General features: G+C 38.8%; 1 protein-coding gene across 1 annotated transcript in view; it reads left to right on the top strand.

Annotated features, from left to right (window-relative positions):
- Positions 1–10,486: 10,486 nt before the first annotated feature.
- DOCK8 (dedicator of cytokinesis 8) overlaps positions 10,487–22,114 on the top strand; it is a 68,645-nt gene continuing 57,017 nt past the window's right edge. Inside the window, exons 1-4 of the mRNA XM_005427949.2 lie at positions 10,487–10,584; positions 14,786–14,961; positions 17,868–17,939; positions 21,237–21,360. Coding sequence (XP_005428006.1) covers positions 14,834–14,961; positions 17,868–17,939; positions 21,237–21,360 — 324 coding nt within the window. The 5' untranslated portion in view covers positions 10,487–10,584; positions 14,786–14,833. The remainder of the gene's footprint in view (positions 10,585–14,785; positions 14,962–17,867; positions 17,940–21,236; positions 21,361–22,114) is intronic.

Below are 22,114 nucleotides of genomic sequence, written 5' to 3'. Positions count from 1 at the left end.
GGTTTCAGTCCAACATACTGTCTGCTCATCCAACTTATACTTCACCATCTTTAGACAGTATTCCTTTAGACAAATGAAGAACCCCCATCTCTTTACTCCAAGCTGGTTTTTCCTCGCTTGCGGCATCAGGGTCTTGGTGTCTTCTGGATTTTTATTCAGCATAAGGAATATATTGTACATGGCTCTAAAGCAGGTGAAGAGAGGGGAGGGGAGACAGAGTGCTCTGCAACTTCATATGCTACTCATAAAGACTAGTCCCCACTGCAGCCTCTGCAGATAGATGCTTTACCTTCCACCTTCCCGCTGTTTGAAATCAAGGCAGTTTTGAGGGGGCAGAAAAGATAAAAAGGACTCGATACCATGGTTTCATCCCTGCTCTATCAGTTCCAAGTGCTCACAGCGTGTGAACAACGAAATAGTTATTAAAAGCCTCAGATGGCTCCTTCCCTAGGTGTTGTGGTGTGTTCATTTGGTCAGTTCTGTTATCCCCTACAAGTTATGTAAAATGGTTCTGCCCGGGTTCCCCCTTCCCGCCACCTCAGTGTCAATCTCCTAACCCCTCCCCTGTTGCCCTGGTTTCTAAATGCGTCTTTTGTTATACTCTTTTGTTATACTCCTCCCCGGTTCCCTGCCAGTCACCCTCTAGCCACACACTCTCTTCTAGAAATCTCTCTCTGAGGCGTGGGGTGATTGGTTCAGGGACCGGGGCCCTCCCCAACGCTGTCTTCATTGCCCCCCCGGGGCTCTCCTTTGGTCTGTTTTGCTGGGGTTTGTTTTGTTCCTCCCTTTGGACTAGTAAATCCTGGACTTCGCCAGCATCGGAGTCATCTTTCTTTCCTACCAGCTTGGTTGCCTTTCCTGATGTCTCGTCTGCCTGGAGATGTCTGCTGGCTATAATGCCGGGGACCTCCAGAGCCACAGCTCCTTGCCATAGAGGCCCAAGAGCGGAGCTGTGCCCTGAATGACTGCCGGCCGTGTGCTGGTTTCAGCTAGCTGGGATTCAGGGACACACGGCAGCACCTAGGTATATTGACCTGTGTGTCGTGTTCTGGGACATTTTTACAAGTACTCCTCCACTAAAAGGGAGAGATGTAAACTAGCAAAGGTGGATTGTAAATCAGTTACAGGAGTAAGTAAGTAAGAAGAAAAAAGCAACATCATAGGTCTAGATTGTGCCATAGGGTAATAATTGATATTTTTGTTTAAAATTCCTGTAAACATCTCCTCATTTTTTAAAGGTAAAATTACTCAGGACGATGTCTTTACTATATTTGGTAGCATAGTGTCCATCACAAAGACTAAAAGCTCTTTCTTCTGACATATAAAAATTGCAACATTTCATGCCTAAAACATATGTAACTTTTAGGAAGTAGAGATGAAATAGCAAGGAAATGTTCTTATAACTACTTTCCAGAGGGTACTGGTGCCTTTGGTTATTCATAGTGACTTACTTTTGGTTTGTATTGATTACCCTTTCTGGAATCATCTGCCTGCCATACAATGAAGGTGATAGTAGCCACTTAAGTAGGAGGTTGATGACAAACACAGGCCCACCCAGGCATATCTCTGTGAAAAATTACAAGTGCAGGAAAGATAGGCTCCATAATACAAGTGTACACTTTATCAGCTGTTAGGCAGCTGTAGAAACCGTGTCTTTAGAGAACAGTTGATCATGCAAGCAGAATACTGTTGTTACAGTTGAGACAGATGTTATTGACAGCTAGGAAAGTCTGTAACTGCAGATTTGATACTCAAATAGAGTTTAAAATATAGCCATCTATTTTCTGTTATGGTTGCTTAAGCATAGTATTATACAGCACTTATATATCTCTGCAATCACTGAATTCAGGTGTAATAATCCCTGTTACATAATTAGAGTAATGGGATTTTTGCTTTTTCTCTCGGAGATGACTGCTGGGCTTGAAAGAGACTTTACGCTCGGAGCAGAAAAGTTCAGGAAAGCATTTTAACATAATTTTTTAAGATCTTATGTCCCTCAAGACTTCAGAAATATACATGCAAGGTGAAGCCCAGCCCAGAATTTATGATGAGGTTCTTTTTTTTATATATATATAGTCAAAGAATTCCTAAGCTTACCAAAGGAAAATGTAGATGCAAATAAGAAACATTTTTATGTCCACCAAGTGCTGTGTATGAATGTTTCTTATTCATTGTTCCAAACAATTGTCATTTTCAAACTTGAAGTGAAAACCAGCAAGAAAGAAATATTTTATACCTTCTACCATTTTCAGGTTTTATGGTCATTAAAAATTACAGTTAATGAGCACAACTCTATATGGTTGTCCTTTTATCCTGTTCTGACTTGACTGTTTTTTAAATTTGATTTGAGGAACCCATACCAGACTTTACCATTGTCTGTAGCAGTAGGAAAAAGGGTAGTCTGTGAATGTGCTCATCTGATAACACAATTACACTAAAAGTTTGCCATTGTAAATGCAGTTACAGAAAAATAGGCCCAGGTCTAACCAGCTCTTGGGCCAAGTTCACACAAAAAGTCCCTAATACCTTTCCTCATAAGTTTTGTAGAATTACACTTGCACATGATAAATCACAGTTTTCTGAGCCTTGGTAATAATGGAGATTTTTTAGAAGGGAGTCAGCACACCTGGACTCAATATTATTATTTTTCCCTAAAGTCAAGCAAACTGAATTAGCTAAAAGCATGTATTATTTCAGTTGTTACATGGTCTGAACCCTACAAAGATAATAGTAGCAAGATGTCATGTTTAGAACATTGAATAAAATGTAACATTTCTCCAGCTTGAAATTTTTCAGATATTTTGGTTTGTAATTTATTATATAAAATGTCTTGCATAATCCACATATTTGTAAGAGTGTGTTATAATGAAATTTGTACATGTAAAGACAACCAGCAGATACAAAAATATATTAATTTTAACAATGCTTTTTAATATATGCCAAATTCTGTGAACACTCTTATTTTTAAGAGTGTGAGCAAAAGATCCAGCTTTCAAACATATCTTAGATACTGCTTTGGCTCCTGCCGATTTTAGAAATAGCAGTACCTCTTTATGTGCTTGTAAGTTGGCCAATTTTTTTTTTAGGCATTTTAGTAAATGATCCTACTTTTTCTAGTTCAACTTAGCTCTAAAGAAAAAAAAGTTGCTCTAAGAAGTGACTGGGAAAAAACCCCTCATGTTTTTTCCATATCACACTGGAAAAGTCACACTAAAGCTCCACAAATCTCTGTTCTTTGGAAATGAGGGGCCAAAATATTCATACAAATTATTTTCCAGTTCTGTCCAATTTGCATTATTTCCTCCTCCGGCCTTTCCTATACTCAGTATGAAAGACCCTTTTATGAATATATTATGAATTTATTTGAAGTTGATAGCAACATTTTCTGCTGGTTGATAAAAATATAAACTTTGACCTTGATAAAATAAAAACCACCCTATAGGAGCAAAAAGAAAATTTTCCCTTGAATAAGATGTACATAGTTTTTATTTTAATATTATTTGTTATTGTTGTTAATGTCTGACTTTTTTCACTTAGTATCAATAATTGTTTTTTAGTAAAAAGGTGAAAATAAAGCACAATCTTGGTACAGGATTTACAAAATTATCAGTATTGTGGTAGCATTTTCTTAGTGAAGCCTTTTGGATACTCAGATAATACACATTAGCTGCAGTATAGGTCTTGCACTTATGAAATAATCACTTTGGTGTGAATTGGTGGAACAGTGCTGACAAAACAAAAATCTAGAAGAGTAAACTAACATTATATTACTTTTAAATCACAGGATAAAGAGAGGATGGCTCATACATTATCATTCTTATTGTAAAGAATGTAAGCTTTTGGAAGACTTCTAAACAGTTTAGCAAAAAAAAAAAAGAAAAAAGAAAAAAGAAAAAGAAATAAAGCTATGCCCTAGCTACAGTTTTGCAATGTAATATAGACCTGTGTGTCTCTTGGAGGCTGTAGGGGCACATTTGTTAAAAACAATTTCTTCAGACATCTCAGTTAACAGTAAATAATAAGGTACCAATGTGAGCTTTAGTGCCTTTCAAGCAGAGAGGCTTCTGAGCCAAACACAGAAAATTGTCCTTAGACAAACTGAGGATAATGCATTCAGAATGAAAACTTTGTGTACATATTGCTGTGGGCTGGTGGATATTAAGGCTATGGGGACAAAAGAATTCTGGTGTTTACACATGTATTTATCTTCTGTTAGCATCATTAATTAGCATCAAATGACATACTGATTAATAGAGAATTACAAATTCTCTATTGCATATATAAGCTACCACAACCAGTCTAAGTCTACAATAGGATGGCAGGTGACATTGATTTATACTTTCTGCTTTCCAGGAGGTACCACTAAACTATCACGTAAAACCCCACACCTAAAACCACTTCCATTGCGAGACCCAGCCAGTCAACAATGTATACACGTTGTCTTCTCAAAAGTTATTTCATAGCTATTCCTATTATCCATGCAGCAATTAAAAACTGCATAAAAACAGTGTTCATCAGGACCAAATAATAGGTTTTTGGTTTCTTTACATGGCCAGGATTAGAAAATTATTTTTATCAGTGCTCATGTCTCTTCCTGAGGGAGAAGCAGCAAAACTGAAAGGCAGAGAAAAGTCTTCACTGAATAAATATCGTACATGACCTGGGAAAGAAATAAAAATTGAGCTCTTGCCCATTTTACTTTGTAACAAGCTGACATAACAAAATTAACAGTTTCCTCGTCTAGATTTTTTTCTTTCTTCCCACACCATCACTTGTAAGAAGATTGTTGTTAAGTTTCAACCATCTTGAATAGGATCTTTATTGCTTTAGCTGATATAGAGTCTTAATGTGGTAGACCCCAAAGTGGGCGTGTGCCAGAGGGTGTAGAGGCTACCTTGGTGTAGAGCCAACAAGGAAGGAACAGCAGTTCAGATCGACCACTGCTGTAAACAGTGACTAAAAAAGTGGAGCTCAGATGCCTTAAGGACTAATTAGAAACTTAGAAGAAAAACAGGCAGTGCCACTGGCAGTAAGAACAGGAGATCTAAGTGAGATTCCCATATTTGCTAGTTAAAGATCTGGATCATTGCCCAAAACTTTGTGTGTCTGCGTGTGGGAGTGAAAGAGAGTGGTAGGTAATTGTTACATTTTTCTCTTCTAGAGCTTTTTAGTTGCTTGTTTTCAGTTGTAACTAGAGAAGTTTCATCTTAGGCTCAGAAAAGAACAAAAGCTAGCTATGAATTTTCTTTGTCAGTGTCAGATGAAAGGGATTACTCTTCAGGGTAACCAAGACTGAATATTTAACCTGTTGAGTTTTTTTTAAAATGATTCTGCTATCTGTGTACATTTAAGTATGAATGTATCTGTCTTTGGGGATAGTTCTTGTACTTTCTATTTATTTATTTATTTTCATATTTCCTTGCTGTCTAATTGCATATGCAGCTCTTGCAGAAGACAACTTCGATCTGCTGGAAGGGATTGTAAGATTGTTAAGGGTTACCCTTTCTCTCTCCTCTCTAATAGTAAGTAACTTTGGAGAACTTCATCCAGTAGGCATGTGAAGCATACTTTTAAAATTAGGTCTTTTCTTAGGAAATTTCTGATTTTCAGTTAATAGGTGATCTTTAAAGCTGTTCTCTTTTGCTTTTATTTTTAATTTGTTTTTCCCTGTTTAAATTTTCATATTATATACATACTAAAAAAATACCCATTGTGCCTGCTTTTAAATTACACATTTCAAAGACATATGTCATTGAGCAGAATTTACAGTGAAACTGCAAAACCTGCTTTATGCATCATAGGCATTAATATAATTTTAATTATAGAACCAGCAATGTTGAGCCATAGATCTCACAATATGTTAGAGGAAGAAAATAAATGCCTGGTTTATCTTCCTTTCCTTTCTTTCCTGGGCCCTCATCTGGGCCCAACTAATAACCCAAATCTCCAGAGCTCCTTCAAGGAGCTCTGTCCTGAGAAACATTCCAGAATCTGACCTCCAGGATTACTTTTAAGAACCTCCAGGTGTAGTCTGTTACTTTGGTTACACTGTTAATATATTATGCAAACTGAATGCTTTGCATTGGAGAGTATTTGTGAAATACAGACTATGTCTCAGCTGTTTGCTAGCAATTGCTGGAGGTTTATATCTACCTGTGGGACAGACACTGCTGAAATTGAGATTGAGAAGCACCAGTTTGGGGTTTGGGTTTTGCTTTGGTTGGTTGTTTTTATTTGGCTACCCTCCAGTCCTGTCTGGCTGGATCAGGAAGTCTGGTGAGTTCCAGCTTTTCCAAGAATTGCACCAGATTGTATGATTGTATGTCATCATCATTCAGGGCCCAAGACATCACAGAGTGGAAAAATTAGTTCCAATTTATATTATTTTGCTCTGATGCTGTGGTTCAGCCAAGGACCTAAAATCCATAGTATGCTGTCATCTGCCATTTTTGTTTTTACACTATCTTTGTGGAAAAGGGAAAATCTTCACCAAATCTACACTTTTTTTTTAGCTAGTGAAAAGGAAAGCTATCAATGTAAGTGATCAGTACAGCTATTAACACTGCTGAGTCCCACTGGTCTTTGAAAGGGTTGCAGTTGCCCAGATGCTGTTTTCCAAGTAGTTGAGGGACATCACACTAGGTAATCATGAGATGGCTGCTTAGAATCACAGAATGGTTTGGGCCAGAAAGTACCTTAAAGGTCATCTACATCCAACTGTCCCCTTCATGGACAGGGACATCTTTCAATAGGTACAGTTGCTCAAAGCCCCATCCAACATGTCCTTTAACACTTCCAAGGTCAGGGCATCCACAACTTTTCTGGGCAACCTGTTCCAGTACCTCACCATCCTCTGTGTAAAGAATTTCTTCCCAAGATCTAATCTAAATCTCTCTTCTATAAGTTTACAACCATTGCCCCTTTGTTGTATCATTATTTGTCTGTAGAAAAAGTCACACTCCCTCTTTTTGACATGTTCCATGTAGGTAGTAAAAAGCTGTGATGAGGTCTCCCTAGAGACTTCTCCAGGCTGAACAACCCCAGGTCTCCCAGCCTTTGCAGGAGATCTCCTGCAGTCCTCTGGTCCTCGTGACTCTCCTTTGGACCTGCTACAACAGGTCCATGTTTATCGTGTCCTGAGGTGTAAGAACCCATGTCTGGATGGGCTGTTCCAGTCCAATCCAGCTAGCTATGGACCCCAGCCCACACCATCTTACATGGACAAAAGGCAAAAGACAAGAAGCACTCTCCTCCACATGGGGACAAATGTCCAACATTTATTTCCAGGTAGAAAAGAGAGACCCAGGTGGGAAAGAACCCACATGGAAAAGAGGCTGGGCCAGCTGCCTCTAGGGGGTTTTAAGAACTGGGAAAGGGGGCTGGAGGAGAGGGACTACAGCCAATGGGATACAAGTGAAGAGGGGTGAGGGGAAGGGTAAACCCGGGGAGAGACCATCACCAGGGGGTACTGGGGAGAGGGGTGTGTGAGGGAAAAACCATGTAATAAAACATAAACCATTCCATGCAATATAAAGGCTACTCACTGCAAATCTCCAACCACCCAGTGCAAAACAACAACTAAATAGCTATTTAGTGCAGTACAACACTGAGGACCCCAGACCTGGACTCAGTGCCCCAGGCAGGTTGCAGAAGAGCAAAGTAGAGAGGCCAAATCCCCCTCCCTCATACTAATGGCCACAGTTGTTTGGATGCAGGCCAGGATGCAGTTGACTTTTTATGCTGTGAGCACACACTGCTGGTTCACATCCAGCTTTTCATCCAGGAGAATCCCCAGGCCTTTCTCCACAGGGCTCTCAGTGAGTTCTTCTCCCAGTCTGTACCCATATCTGGGACTGCCCAGGCCCAGGGCAGCACTTCGCACTTGGACTTGTTGAACCACATGAAGTTCCCCATGGGCCCACTGCTTAAGTTTGTCCAGGTCCCTCAGGATGGCATCCCTTCCTTCTGTTGTGTTACCTGTACTGCTCAGCTTTGTGTCATCTGCAAACCTGATAAGGGTGCACTCAATGTCATTGTTGATGTCACTGGTGAAGACACGGAAGACCACCAGTCCCCAGATAGAGCCCTGAGGAACACCATGCCTCACCAGCCTCCACCTGGAGGGTTCACAAGAGCTATTGAAAGCAACTAACTGGCTGTGTCCATCCATCGAATTCCTTTTTCACTGAATAGTACATAGTACATCCATTCATAGCACATCCATCACAGCCATGCCTCTCCAATTTGGAGATAAGCTGTCACATAGGATAATGTCACAGAACCCTAGGTACATGACATCAGTAAGTCTTGTTGTTGATCTTTGCAGACACTCCATCATACAGGGCCACCAGGCTGGTCAGGCACGATTTGTCTTTAGTAAAGCTGTGGTGGCTGCCTTGGATCACCTCCTTGTCTTTCATGTGCCTTAACACTGAGGATGAGGATGTGCCCCATGATTTCCCAGCCACAGAGGTGATGCTCAACAGTCTGTAGTTGCCTCTGTGTTCCTTCATTCTCCACTTTTTAAAAATGAGAGCAATGTTTTCCTTTTTTCAGTCAACCAGGATTTTACCTGATCACCAGGACTTTTCAAATATAATGGAGAGTGGCTTGGCAACAACACCAGCCAGCTTCTCAGGCCACTTTTAGTGTCCTGCTGCTGTTGCAGTGGGAATTTTCTTCCAAATACTTTGCTAGAGCTTTCTTGTTTCAATTTAAGCACATTACTTTTTCTTCTTCCCTCTCGGGACATGAACTGTTCACCATTTTCTTTACTTACTGCTATCTTCTACATAGTCAAGGACAACTGCTGTCTCCTGTCAATCTCCCTTTTTGTGACACAACCAGTTTTTTCAGTCTTTCCTCCTGGGTCATCCTTGCCAAAATTTTTAGCCATCTGACTGCTTGCATCTGAAGCTTTTTAAAATTGATTGCATCTTACTCTGTGTTGTTATAAGTGTGTTCATCAGCCCAAATATGTCTCATTGACTTCTATTAAAAGAAATAGGATCTGTTTCTCCTCACTGTATTAGTTTTATTGGTAAGTGTCCCAGTATTCTCTCTCAGTGTCTGTTCTGTGATGTGGCTATTTTTTTTTTTACAGGTAATTTCACTTTTTGTATTTCTGCAGTTGTTTTTTTTCTTCCTAAATTTAGAAGTTTGCATTCATTTTTCTTGACTCTAGCTGTGTGTGTGCTGATTTCAGACTGTTTCTAAAATATTTATATTACTCCTGGGTTGATGCAATCCCCAGATTTTAGTCCTATGTTACCCTATACCATCATCCATGTTGTAAAATAAAGTATGGACTGGAATTAGATTGAGGAAAAAATAAATTACTTCTCATAGTAAAATTGTCTTTTGAACCAATGATGACTATGCCTTGAATGCGTTATTAACCAGCTGTGAGCTCTTTTGGAAACAGCTGCGATGATTCCATCCAGCTGCTCTCTCTGCTTATAGTAATGTTATGACGGACAGTATCAAGAGCCAGTTAAACCATCACAGAAGAGCATAAGATTGGTTTTATGTGACTGCCCTTAGATATATCCATATTGTCTGTTCATCATTTCCTAATAATTGCCAATAACATACCAATAATTGTGAAACTTTTTGGACCAGAATTTACTGTAGTCTGTATTTTCTAGTTGCCCACCATACATTTCATCATCAGACTATTAATAAACAGGCATGTCTAAGGTGATGTACATTTTAAAGTTAAGTCCGATTTCATAGTTCCCTTGCTTCAACTGAAAGGAAACCTCAGAACTTTTTCATGGCTGATTATTCTTAAACTGATTATTCAAAATCATATTAACTATTAATAATTAATATTAATAATCAATTAACTATTAATTGATTATTTTCCATGAAAAATCACCAGGCTACTCTGCCATATTTTCAGACTATGTGCATTATCACCCTGGGATTTCTGAAGAATTCAGTTCTGGGGTCTCTCTACTTCCATAGCAATCAGTTTTTTCCTTAAATGTTTAGCTGATACAGTAGGCAGATTTTTTAATTCCTTCTTTGGTTGCCTTGGGCTTTTTACAACAGATTGCATTAGTAGTGTAAGTATCCCTTGATCAATTAAAATATTTGCTTATGTAATGTTCATTTTTCTTTCTCTACTTTATTAATGTATTTTTGCTTTGCAGAAGTGAATCTGCAAGTATTGCTATGAAGGTTGCAGTCACACTTTACTTCAAGCCAAGGTTATTCTTTCTTGCATAGCATTTCCCCGTTGTAAGGGTTGCAAAATAATGATAAAAATCTGTTGGAAGAGTGACAGAATCTTAGTTATATAGGACTGCAAATGTTTTATGAGATTTGCGTCAACTACAAACCAAGGGGAGTCTAGATCATTATAAAAATATATTTCTAAACACCAAGACTGGAGACTAAATCGGTTAAATGCTGGTATTTGGAATTTTGTAAAGGGATAATTGTAATTATAAGGATTCATCTCTGATTAATTAAAGGCACTCGTCTGCAGAAATAAGAAGGCAATTTACTGTTCAACCAGGATTTGCACAGTCCTGTCAACGAAGTTTAAGTACCCCAGGCTTTTCTACATTTCATCTGGTAAGTTCTCTGTTTATTCTATTTACACAGGTTTGGCATGTACATTGCTTAATTGTTTTAGGGTACATTAAATGATCTTCTAAGTTGTCTTGCATTTCACTGGCTTCTACCTGAAACTGTTAAAAATACTCTCTGGTGAGCTGAGGAAATTATGCCTTTGAGAAACATGAGAATGTTCCTTGGAGCCTGAAATAGACAGTCCCTCTACATATTACTATGGATCAAAGTTAATTAGTAAGTGTTGGAGTATATTACATTCTTTCCCTGATGGAAACATTCAACAACTTCTTCAAGTAAATGCGTTCAGTGGTAGTCCTTCTTCCCCCAGTTTTATATACTGAGCATGATTTCATGTAGTCTGAAATATCCTGTGGTCAGATGTGGTCACCTGTTCTGGCTGTGTCCTCTCCCAACTTCTTGTGCATCCTGTCTCTTTGCTGAGAGACGTGGTATGGTATGGTATGGTATGGTGGGGTGGTATGAGGAGCAGAAAAGGCCTTGGTTCCTTGTAAGCACTGCTTACCAATAATGAAAACAAATTTTATTATCAACATTGTTTCCAGCACAAATCCAAAACATAGCCCCGTAAGACTTACTATGAAGAAAAATCAACTGTATCCATGCCAAAACCACCACAGATCAATGAATAAAGAGAAAAAATACCCAGAAAGGTATAGGCTCAAAAAGCTCAATACAGTTTCCAGAGCCAGCAGCAGGGGCAATGTGCTGACTGTTTTTCAGTGCTGTAGAATGTGCATGTCAAGTGAGAAATGCTGAAGCATGTCCCAATTGACATAGACATAATTGAGTCAACTGTTATGTGTGTCGAAATCATCTTCAGTCTTCCACATGTAATCACCCTCTAAAGAAGTCAGATCATATGACAGTGCCCTTATGACAAAGGGAAAAAATGCCAGATCTTTTTATTGCCTTTCAGGAGGATGAATATTCTGCAAACATGCTATGCCATAAAAGAAACTGATTATGATTTTGGTCCCTCTCCTTTTAATTTCTGATTACTTTTGTGAGGTCTGATAAGTAGAAGCAGTAAGTCTTTGTGCACCAGTGATTGTGAAAATCTAGATGCAAGTGGTTGCTTCCTGTGTCAGGGCCCCCCGCCACTATTTACTTCCTTAATCTAAGGCACTGTGATCTTTAACTTGTTCCGTGTGGTTACTCAGCCTTACGAGGCCAGGTCCCTTCTTCTGCACGCAGACAGCCGCTTCTGCTACCAAAAAAATTGGTAGCATTTCAGTTACCAAGTATTACACCGTAGCTGCCATTTTGTGTGTGCTGTCACAATCTACATGCCTCTTATTCATCATCCTTTAAAAAGGTATGTTTGCAGTAATGGTTTCTGGCATTTTCTGTCAAAAATTGTTTTGCACCTTTTTATGATATGCGGAAAGGGGTGCTGGCTTCTTATTTCAGTCATTTTCTGTGTTTTCTTTGAAAAGCTGCAGCAGTTGTTAAGGAGATCATTTCCCTCCATCTGCATTTACTTTTTACACTACCTTTTTTTACATTTGTGTCTAATTTACAATAGTCAAAAGTGCATATTTCTAATAATTAAAGGTTACTGTTAACACTTGAACTAGAAAAAGAGGACACTATGAAATGCAATGGATTTCACTCGACAGAATGGAAAAGTGTGACTTCTGAAAGGAAGTATAATGGTTAATTAAATATTAGATTGTATTAAGCAAAACTGTTTTGCATGCAAAACATTGTATCTTCAGCAACTGAAAAGATGTAGTACACCTTTGTATACTTTAAGCTGTGTTTTACTTTAATCTTCTGTGAATTACTTTTTCTGTTAGATCAAAATAAATGTTATATATATTTATATTTATTACATATTATTTCTTTATTAAATATTTTATTTATATTTAGACCTAAAAATCTCTATATAGACCTATTTATATATCTATATATTAACATGCTATGCTTTACCCACTGACAGTACAGTAAATGAGCTTCAAACATATTATGGCTGTAATTAATTTAAAAAAAAAAGCAAATAAGGTTTACTATTTACCCATAACCATTGATGTGGCATTTTCAGCACTACACTGGGTGCAAACCAGAGATAGTGCTTAAACTAAAAGCCAGCAGTGTATTTTTTTTACCGCTGACTGCCTTATAATTTGATCGACATGCTGGTAATGTTAAGTTTTCTTTTTGGCTAAGAAGAGCAAAGACAGGAAAAGACTTTTCCTAGAGAAATTTTTGGTAATTCAGTCGATGCCTTAAATGTACAGGCAGAGGAGAGAGCTCAGAGACTGTTTATGCAGAAACCAATATAGTTTCCCTTTAAAAGGAGAACCTGAGGTAGGGGGTGGTACTTGGTTGGATTCAAAGGTCTCTACTAAAATATTTGCAGGAGTATTTACCACATATGAAGTTTTTTTCAGAAGTTTAGATTGGTTTCCTTCTCCTAGATATTTCCAGCACATTTCTTCCAAATATGCTTAACTTTCTGCAAGATATTTCTGGATTCTTTTAATCTGAAAAGCTTCTTCAACTATATGTCCAGAACGCTAAAATGGTTCCAAAGCTTGCATTTACTAATTATTGTTTTTAACACATCTTCTTTTCTACTGCGGCTGATGCAGCATATTAAGTTCAGAGCCATTTTCATTCAAAGTTACTGGAGCTTTGCCATTTTTGAGTCTCTATGTGTGTTTCATAAATTGAGAAATTTCTCATTGTCGCATTGAGCTAAAATTCCTGATGTTGTAGATATAACGATGGTGTCACTGGAGTCACTTCATGCTCTGGTAAAATTCCAGTCGACTTCCATGAAAGCCTTGCATGAGCAGGCCTCAGCATTAATGAGGGAAGACTTGCTGATTTTCACACACATGTTTTTACACTGGAGTATAAGGAGGATAGCTTAAGAACACATTGGATGAGAAAATAGGCAGAATAACATGGAATATAAAGACGTGTTGATGCCAGGGACACTGGAAGCCTTCTTTTCCCCACAATGCATCAACAGCACCACAGATGTATTTTTTGCTGGCAGATTCAAAAGACAGCCTTGTGAAAGATATCTGGGCTAATCAGTGCAATGCAATCCTCGCTGTTTACAGAAAGGAGGATTTATTAGCTGGTTTTTCTAGAATTCTTCCTCACAGTAAATAAGTTATTCCAGTGCTATTATTCTAATGCTGCAACTAATTTTCTTCACTTTTACAGTGATGAGATGTCATCAGCCTTTCTGGAACACACAGAAAATAAACTATAGATTTTTCTAAAGCTGTAGTTTTTAGATCTACTTTTTTACTTGTCAAGAAAATCAGTGATAAAAGATTCTAGTCTCTGTACTCAACTGGACAAATATTGTATTTCCTAAAGACGTACAGAGTATTTTTATTTGCTACATAGCAAGTAAAATAATTTTCAGTTTTGTCTATACATACACTTTTAATACATGGAGTCACATTTATTTGTATGTAGAACATCTTTAGGTGCCAAATCAAACAAGAGTTTCTGCCTCTGTTTTTGACACTAAACAGATAAAAGCATGCATGAGTCCTACAGCTTGTAGTTGTTTAACTTTGTTCTGTTTAAGAATGGCTAATTAAATGTAATGAGATACAACTGATATCTATCAAGGTGCAATGCAGTGCACTGTAGAAATGGGGAATATCTATGGTTTGCAGTAATAACTTTAGTAGTTCCATGTAATCTTTTGCAAAAGCACTGTACAAACCCTATAAAAATACAATAAATTAAGAACTCCAATAATACAGAATCCAGTAATATTCAGAGGTTAAAAATAGTAATTTTTTCTGATTTTGAGTATATATTGTCCTCTATTTTGTTTGCAGTTGAAAGCACAGGGCATTTCTTTTAATGTTTTTTAGGTACAGTGCCTCAAATGAGTGCATCTTCATGATGGCAGCAACTACAGCACTAACTGCAATCCTTAGCTCCATAACTTGGAGTAACTTCCAAGACTTGGCCTTGTTATTCCTAGTGTGTTTTGTCTGCTGTCTCCTGCCCATTGGCATTGCCTGTCACTGCCATTTTGGTCATCTCCCTTATATCCTTGTTTCTAGATTAGAAGTTTAGATGTTTGTTTCTGATGTGTAATAAAGAATGGGAATTACAATAGTTAAATAAATAAGCCTAAATTACACTATCAAGAAGAACCTTCTGTTGCTAAAATAAATGCTTCTTTATTTCTCATTAGCCTTCCTTTTATGATGCAGTAGACCCAGTAGATTTTGAAGGCTTCCTGATGACGCAGCTGAACAACTTGGACTTAGATCTAGCGCAAGAACTTGGGGACTTTCCTGAAGATGATTTGGATGTTGTCTTTACACCCAAAGAGTGCCGGACTTTGCAACCCTCTGTGCCAGAAGATGGGTAAGGAAAGTTTCTCTCCCTCCAAAATGCTGCAAAAATAATTAAAGTTAGTTTTGAATAGTTAAAAATAGTTTTGAAGATGTTGATCCAACATCACTCTGCCACCCATCCAGCCAGTACACAGTTCCTGAACTTCAAATGTTTGAACTTTGCAACTGGCTCTGTTAGGCTTGTTTGCACACTTAAAATTGTGCAAGTATTTACACAACTTCCTTGATAGCGGCACAAGTGAGGTAAGCATCGACAGGAAGAGGAGTAAAGAAGGACAGGAGGATGGTATGAAACATAATTTTTGCAGCTGTGATGCCAGAGATAAAAGTTTATTCTGATCATGTAACAAGCACATTATTGAGTTTTTTGGTTTTTTGCCAGCTGTGTGTTACATGGCATTGATCAGATCACGAAGAATCTCTTTCTCAGTACCTGTCTTGCTTAAATGGGAGGAAATGGTTCATACTTCACAGGGTTTGGGAAGGGAAGTGTTAATTTCTAGTGTAGAAGTCACATGTGGTTTTAGGCTGATATTGATGAAAAAATTACCCTGTTCTAAACAGCCTATATAGGTAGCTTGTGGTGACACTGGTGCTCAATGGTCCTACAAATATTTAAGCTGGTTTGAAAAACAGGCATGCTATGAACAATAGTATTTTTCAGAATGAGAAAATTCATCAGGGAGTTTTCTGATGTGTTATTAAAAAGGCTATGCAATGTATACAAAATACGCTTCAGGGACTGTTTCACTGTAAATGGTACCTTTAGGTAGAACTCCAAAGACCTGCTGAGTTTTGCGAGGAGTAACGGTGAGATAATATGAAGAAGCATTTAGCTGAAGCAGCGCCATTTAGCCCCAAACTGCTACGTCAGCAGAGATGGCTAACTATACAGTGTGTTTGGGATGGGGGCTGGCTCCTTACAGTGTATCCAGGAAATGAACAGCACAGGCTATATTCAGTATTGTGCTGAACTGCCACGCTGAGGGACAAATCGGCTTCGTTTACATTGTCTTGGCTCACAGGGTAGACCTGCATCCCCTTCTGTTCCTGCAATGCCCGACACACCAAATACAATGAGGCTAAGCGGGAAGCACAGTTTGTGTGATTTTAGCCAGCTGTAGACTAGTTGAGAATCCTCTCTCTAAGCAAGGTTTCAGTCTGCAAGTTTGTTCTTGGCCCAATGCTTCTCTCAAGAATGACAACAAAGACAGATGTAGAGATGAGATGCCATGCTAAGTTACCTGAGAACTCTTTGAATTACACAGCTTCTAATATTTGCACAAATAATTGAAGTTATTTATAGAAAATCCTAATCTTTACAAGGCATTCTTGTTTTTTCTGTGGATTTGAGAGAGAATGGATATGGGAGACAATGAAAGGGATTTTTTGCTTGAAGTAACCTTTGTTTAAACAATGGACAAAAATATTGAAATAATTATTCAGCTTTTGAAATTACATCTAAAATAAGGTCTTTTCTTATCTGTTTCCAAGGTTACTTCCCACCATGCCTGATGTTTAAACTAGCAGTTACCTATTTGTTTTTCCAGTAGAAGACCATGCAGGCTCATGCTGTACAATCAGTTTTAAGCCTGATTTGCACAACAAAGTTATTACATGTTCTATAAGGAGTCTGTGACAAAGCTCAAATAGTCAATACCAACAAATGTGCTTTCAGATTTTTTTACACAGCAGCTTGCCACCTAGCCATTCACATTGATACAATTGATATTGGTGTTTTTATAGAAAATCCTGATCAAGAGTGCCAGGATGTGTTAGGAAGGATGAGAACACAGCAGGGGCATGAACCAAGGACAGGCCCGCAGGCAGTGCAGTCTTTGATGTCTCTGTGTGCAGAGAGCAGGAAACAGGTACCACCAACCAAACTGGGTTAATGTGCTGCCTGCCAGCAAACACACCTCCCACCTGGCCCAGAGGCAGGAGCCACCAGAGGCAGGGGGACTCGACAGCCTGGCATCAGCCAGGGCTCTGTCCCACCGTGCACACACAAACCCGAACAAGCTGTTAGCCAGCCTCAGTAACCAGTTGCAAATCTCTTAGGAGTTCTATGTGGAAAGTGCTAAAAATCATCATACCTTTCACCTGTTATTGTACTGAATGTGTATCCCACCTATTCTTTTACTCACTTGGATTGGAGAATGCTACAAATTATTTTGGAACAGGTCATTAAAAATTTTAAGAATGGGCATAGGGGAATTATGCCACAGCGTCATGATGTAAAGTTCATGGGACATTGACTGAAAGACCTGTAGTTCCAAATAGTATCCAGGCTATCAAGGAGCACTGATAAGCCCCTTCATTAAAGGAGACTTATTTGAAAAAGAGAAAATGAAATTATAACGTATTCTTAGAACTTAAAGTTTTATTATGCTATCTGATTAAAAGCTTTTTAAACTTCAAGTTCTAAACTTTAAGTTCTAAAGAGGGTCGCCTTTTAAGATTTTCTTTGTTTCTGTGAGAAGAGAAAATTGCACATACATAAAAACCAGGTATTTGCAGGAGTCCAGGAGCTGAGGCCTCTAAAAAAATATTTCTATATCTTGAGACTTGTTATCATGTTTTGAAAATCACAAGGTTGGTTATGCTGTATAATTTATTTAAGTTTACTATATTTTATAGCAATGTCACTCTTATAAATAGATAGTGTAGGAAGTGGTTACCTCTTCTCTGTTAAATGTGTGCTTGTACATTTATCAGCGCAGTACCAAAAACCTGCATAAGGGAATTCATGCAGTACAGAGGATTTTTTTTTAAACCTCAAACAATACTTTAGCAGTAAAATAAATACATGGGAGAGGACTAACAGAGAGGCCTTTACCTGACCAGCCTGTTTAGATAAATTTGTTTGTCCTGAAAGTATGACTTAGGAGCTGAAATATGTTGCTTTTTCCACAGGGTTGAACTGGACTCACACGTCAAAGACTGTGTTCAGACTTACATCCGTGAGTGGCTGATTGTGAATCGAAAGTAAGCAACATAAAACTAAATAAAATAAAAAATACATTTCATCTTACTTATCAGAGAGGACATGTTTGCTCTTATAAGTAATCCTAAATTATAATGATTGTAGTCAGCGATTGAAGATAAGAATTGACTTTTCACTAGTATTAACCATATTGTTTTGTTTGAGATGGTTGCATTGCCAAATACTGTAGCATCTGATTCTTAATTATCAGGCACTCTGGGAATGGATGAGAAGTTGATGAGAAGAAATTCACATCAACCCTCTGTGGTGATGATTTATCTTAATCAGGAAAACTAGTACTGTTTGATCCCACTAAAAGGAAAGATAACAGGGATAAAGATTATATTTGCATGCTTTTCTCCTATTCATGCCCTGAAAATTCAGTATGATTTGATTTCCAAATGAGTCTGAAAACTCAAGAATTATGGCCTTTCCCAGCAGTGATTGAGTGTGTTCATAGGATTATCTGTGTTATACCCAAATTTACTTTTTTTTATATCAGTAAATGATTTCTGCACTTGAGCTCAGTGTAATTCAACATGGAGTGTTGGGCCTGTAGTCATTATAACTGCTTCATTTCCTTTAGTCTAGTTCATTATATTTTAATTTTATTTTATTTTATTCTGTCCTATTCTGTTTCATATGTAAAATGTGAAGGGGACTGTCAGTCAGTGCTCTCTGTTGCAGGATGTCTGTTCCCAGACTCTTAGGGGAGTCTGTGGGAGGTCTTACCTCCTTCCCCATCACTTCATCCTATTCTTCAGAAAGAGGTTTTTGGAGCTCTGTTTTGTGTCCATAGCACTTCCTCTTCATCCAGTCCTGCGCTCATGCCTAGCTCTTGAAAAGCAGAAGGAACAGCAGGTGGTTGAGTGCTGACACATTTGCTGCCATTTTGTTGTGCCTCTTCACTCGCCCTTGTTACTCTGTGTTTTTCTGATGTACATCAGCAGCCAGTGCCTTATGGGTTTACAATGGTGATTGCAGAGGAATTTGCACTGTTTAACTGTGCAGCTTGTGCTCCTCAGTGGAGCAGCTGCTGGGGGTTATTAAGAGACTTCCTCCAGGGCTGCTGATGAAATTGATTGAATTCTCAGAACTGCTCTGCAGTGAGTCACTGAAAGTAGGCTAGTGGGTTTTGTTGGCTCTCCTCCCTCACCACTCAGAGCAGAGGCACTAGCTCTTTCACACACAGTGCTGTTCTGTATGCTGTAAAGAGCCAATATGCAGCTTTGTTTGAGCACAGGAGAAGGGAGTAGGCAGTAAAGTGAAGTGAAAAACAGAACATAGCTATTTTTGCATTTGTGTGTGCTGGTAGAAGTGTGAATGGAGCCATAGAAACACACATATGTGGAAAGTTTTGCTGAGTGTTGTACTGTTTCATTAATTCGGGTGAGGTAAATTTGCATTCAAAATCTTTATTGAGCAGTTGACTCTGTGGTAAACATGATGGTGGACTCTGCCAGAGAGCTGAGCTTTGGCAGCTGTGGCTAACAATGCAAGCAAGTTATTAAATATTGCAAAGCACAAACCACTACCAAACATGCTGCAGTGTCACACAACCCAGTGATAGGTTGATATTGGGAATCTCATGTTATGCTTGTACAGCCTTTTTTTCTTTCAAAACAAGTGTGGGCAGAAGAAAAGATATCAAGAGAAAAATGAGAAAAAAGTAATTGTTTCCATTGTTTTGAGGAAGGCTTGAAAAACTGTAGCTGCCTGCTTGACAGGTGTTATAGAACAGGTTGCTGAATATACTGTCTGGTGAGCTATGGGTGAGACAAGTGTGTGAGTGACTTTGATCCACTCATGAATGTGAAGGTTCAGAACAGGAGATTGAGGACTCTAAGTGGGTGGCATGAGCAAAGGTTGTCCTCAGGCCCCAGGTGAGAGAGGTATGTGGCAGAAAAGCTGGGCACAGCTGGAGTCCATGTGGCCTTGCAAGAGGCTGAATGGGTAGCTTGTTCCTGTGCCAGTTTCTTCTTTCAGTTGTCCTTTGGGTTTTTTCCTCATCTCATTTTCTTAATTCAGTGTGTGCCCATTAAATTGACATGTGTATTAAAACCATGGTTTGCCACTTGGTGAGTTTTAATTGCTATTATGCTTTTCAAAATAAATAAACTATATAAATAAATTTTCCAGGAGTAGTTATGGGGAAAGGCATCTTTAGTGTAGTTTTCACACCACAGGGAAAATGTGAACTCAGGTACATAAATTTCTCCATTAATCATTTGTTTGCCACCAGAGGCAGTGAAAAAAAGATCTATACAACCTTTTTTGGATTCTTAAATGTCTTAAAGTCATGCAGAATTTCTGTCTTCCATTCTGGATAATTACAGTGGTTCCAAAACAAGGTCACATCCAAGGAGAGCTGGGATTGTCTTTTTATGACCAGCTTTCATTGCAGTGAACTGGCAAATGATTAAAATGCAAACAATTAAAATTAAAACACATCAGAGCATATAATTCAGTTACTCCCAAAATGTAATAAAAAGGTGTCTCCCTGATCAATAATTGCTTATTGTGTCTTCTTTATGAAAGTACTCAGATGCTCAGTCATTTCTTTGGGAGTATCACAGAAAGGAAAATGAATGAAGCAGGATGTTGTAAATAAGGAGATTGATTGCAAAAAGACCATCACAGGATTTAGCAAATTGCATACTAACGTGAAAGAAACAGAGCTCTGGATGCATCTAACACCTTTTTTTCAGGGTACCTGCTGGTTTTATTCCATCTGCCTAAAAAGAGTAACTTGAAATTTCAGGAGAATTTTTCAAATCCGCCAGCCTGGAGGGTTACACTGGGGCATAGAAATAGCCCTCTTCAAAACCAGGCATTTTTCTGGCATGCTATTAGCTTGGGATACCAGCTAGGTCCAGGACAAGAGCAGAAAGAAATTTGATGTATATAATTGAAGAGGCCAGTCAAGAGATAAGTAAGTGATCCTGATCCGTGTCCTGAAGGTCACTGAAATAATCACCATGTCTGATGAGGAGATCAGAGCAGATTTTGTACCTAGGTCAGGTTTTCCTGCTGTCTCAGACTTATACTCTGTAGGAAAATTATCTGAATTATGGTTTTTTCCTTTTAAACTGTTCTTAATATACATTATAGAATTGAAATGGTGCATTAAAACATGTTAAAGTTGTGAAATGTCACATTTTTACATAAAAGCTGTGCTACATTGCTTTTTGCAGAACAATCTTTTCAGTTTTTAAATAATTTTTAATTTGTCTTTTCTATTTTATTTTCCCTTAACACCTCCTCATGTTATCTGACCTTCTTGGGCTTCTCCATAAAAGAAACCAAGGGAATTCAGATACTTGTAGCCTGAAAAACAAGGGATCCCGAAAAGATTTTCACAAAACGCTTCAGAAACAAACATTTGAATCAGAAACACTGGATTCTGGCGATGCAACTTTTCAGGTACATTTTCTTCACTTTGGGAAAAGTGATCAAATACAGCAGGTTCCCCCTAAAGCAGCCTATGGTGTGACCTCCCCCTGAGTGTTGTCTGCAGTTTTAGTCACTGCAGTATAGGAGAGATATAAAACTACTGGAGAGCATCCAAAGGATGATACAAAGATGGTGAAGGGCCTTGTGGTGGAGCCGTATGAGAAGGGTCTGAGGTCGCTTGGTCTGTTCAGCCTGAAGAAGAGGACACTGAGGGGGCACCTCATTGCAGTTCACATTTTCCTTGCGAGAGGAAGAGGATGGGCAGGCACTGATCTCTTCTGTGTGGTGACCAGTGACAGGACCTGAGGGAATGGCCTGAAGTTGTGTCAGGGGAGGTTTAGGTTGGATATCAGGAAAAGGTTCTTCACTCAGAGGGTGGCTGGGCACTGGTAGAGGCTCCCGAGGAAGTGGTCACAGCACCAAGCATGACAGAGTTCAAGAAGCATTTGGACAATGCTCTCAGGCACATGGTATGATTATTGGGGATGTGATGTGCAGGGCCAGGAGCTAGACTCTGTGATCCTAGTGGGTCCCTTCCAGCTCAGCATATTCTGTGATTCTGTGATCTGTGATGGCATCAAGCAGAGCACCATGCTGGCCATTAGGCTTCATGGCAGAGGAGGCATTAAAATCCCCTCTGCCAGCTCACCAAGAGCCATTCTGTGACACCCTGGTGCCCAAGCCATTTTCCTGTTGTCCAGCCGGTGGGACCCCAGCATATTCC

Source organism: Geospiza fortis, unplaced genomic scaffold (assembly GCF_000277835.1).
Source record: "Geospiza fortis unplaced genomic scaffold, GeoFor_1.0 scaffold456, whole genome shotgun sequence".
Taxonomy (NCBI): domain Eukaryota; kingdom Metazoa; phylum Chordata; class Aves; order Passeriformes; family Thraupidae; genus Geospiza; species Geospiza fortis.
The sequence above is the reverse complement of the archived record's forward strand: the minus strand, read 5'-3'. Positions and strand labels throughout refer to the sequence as shown.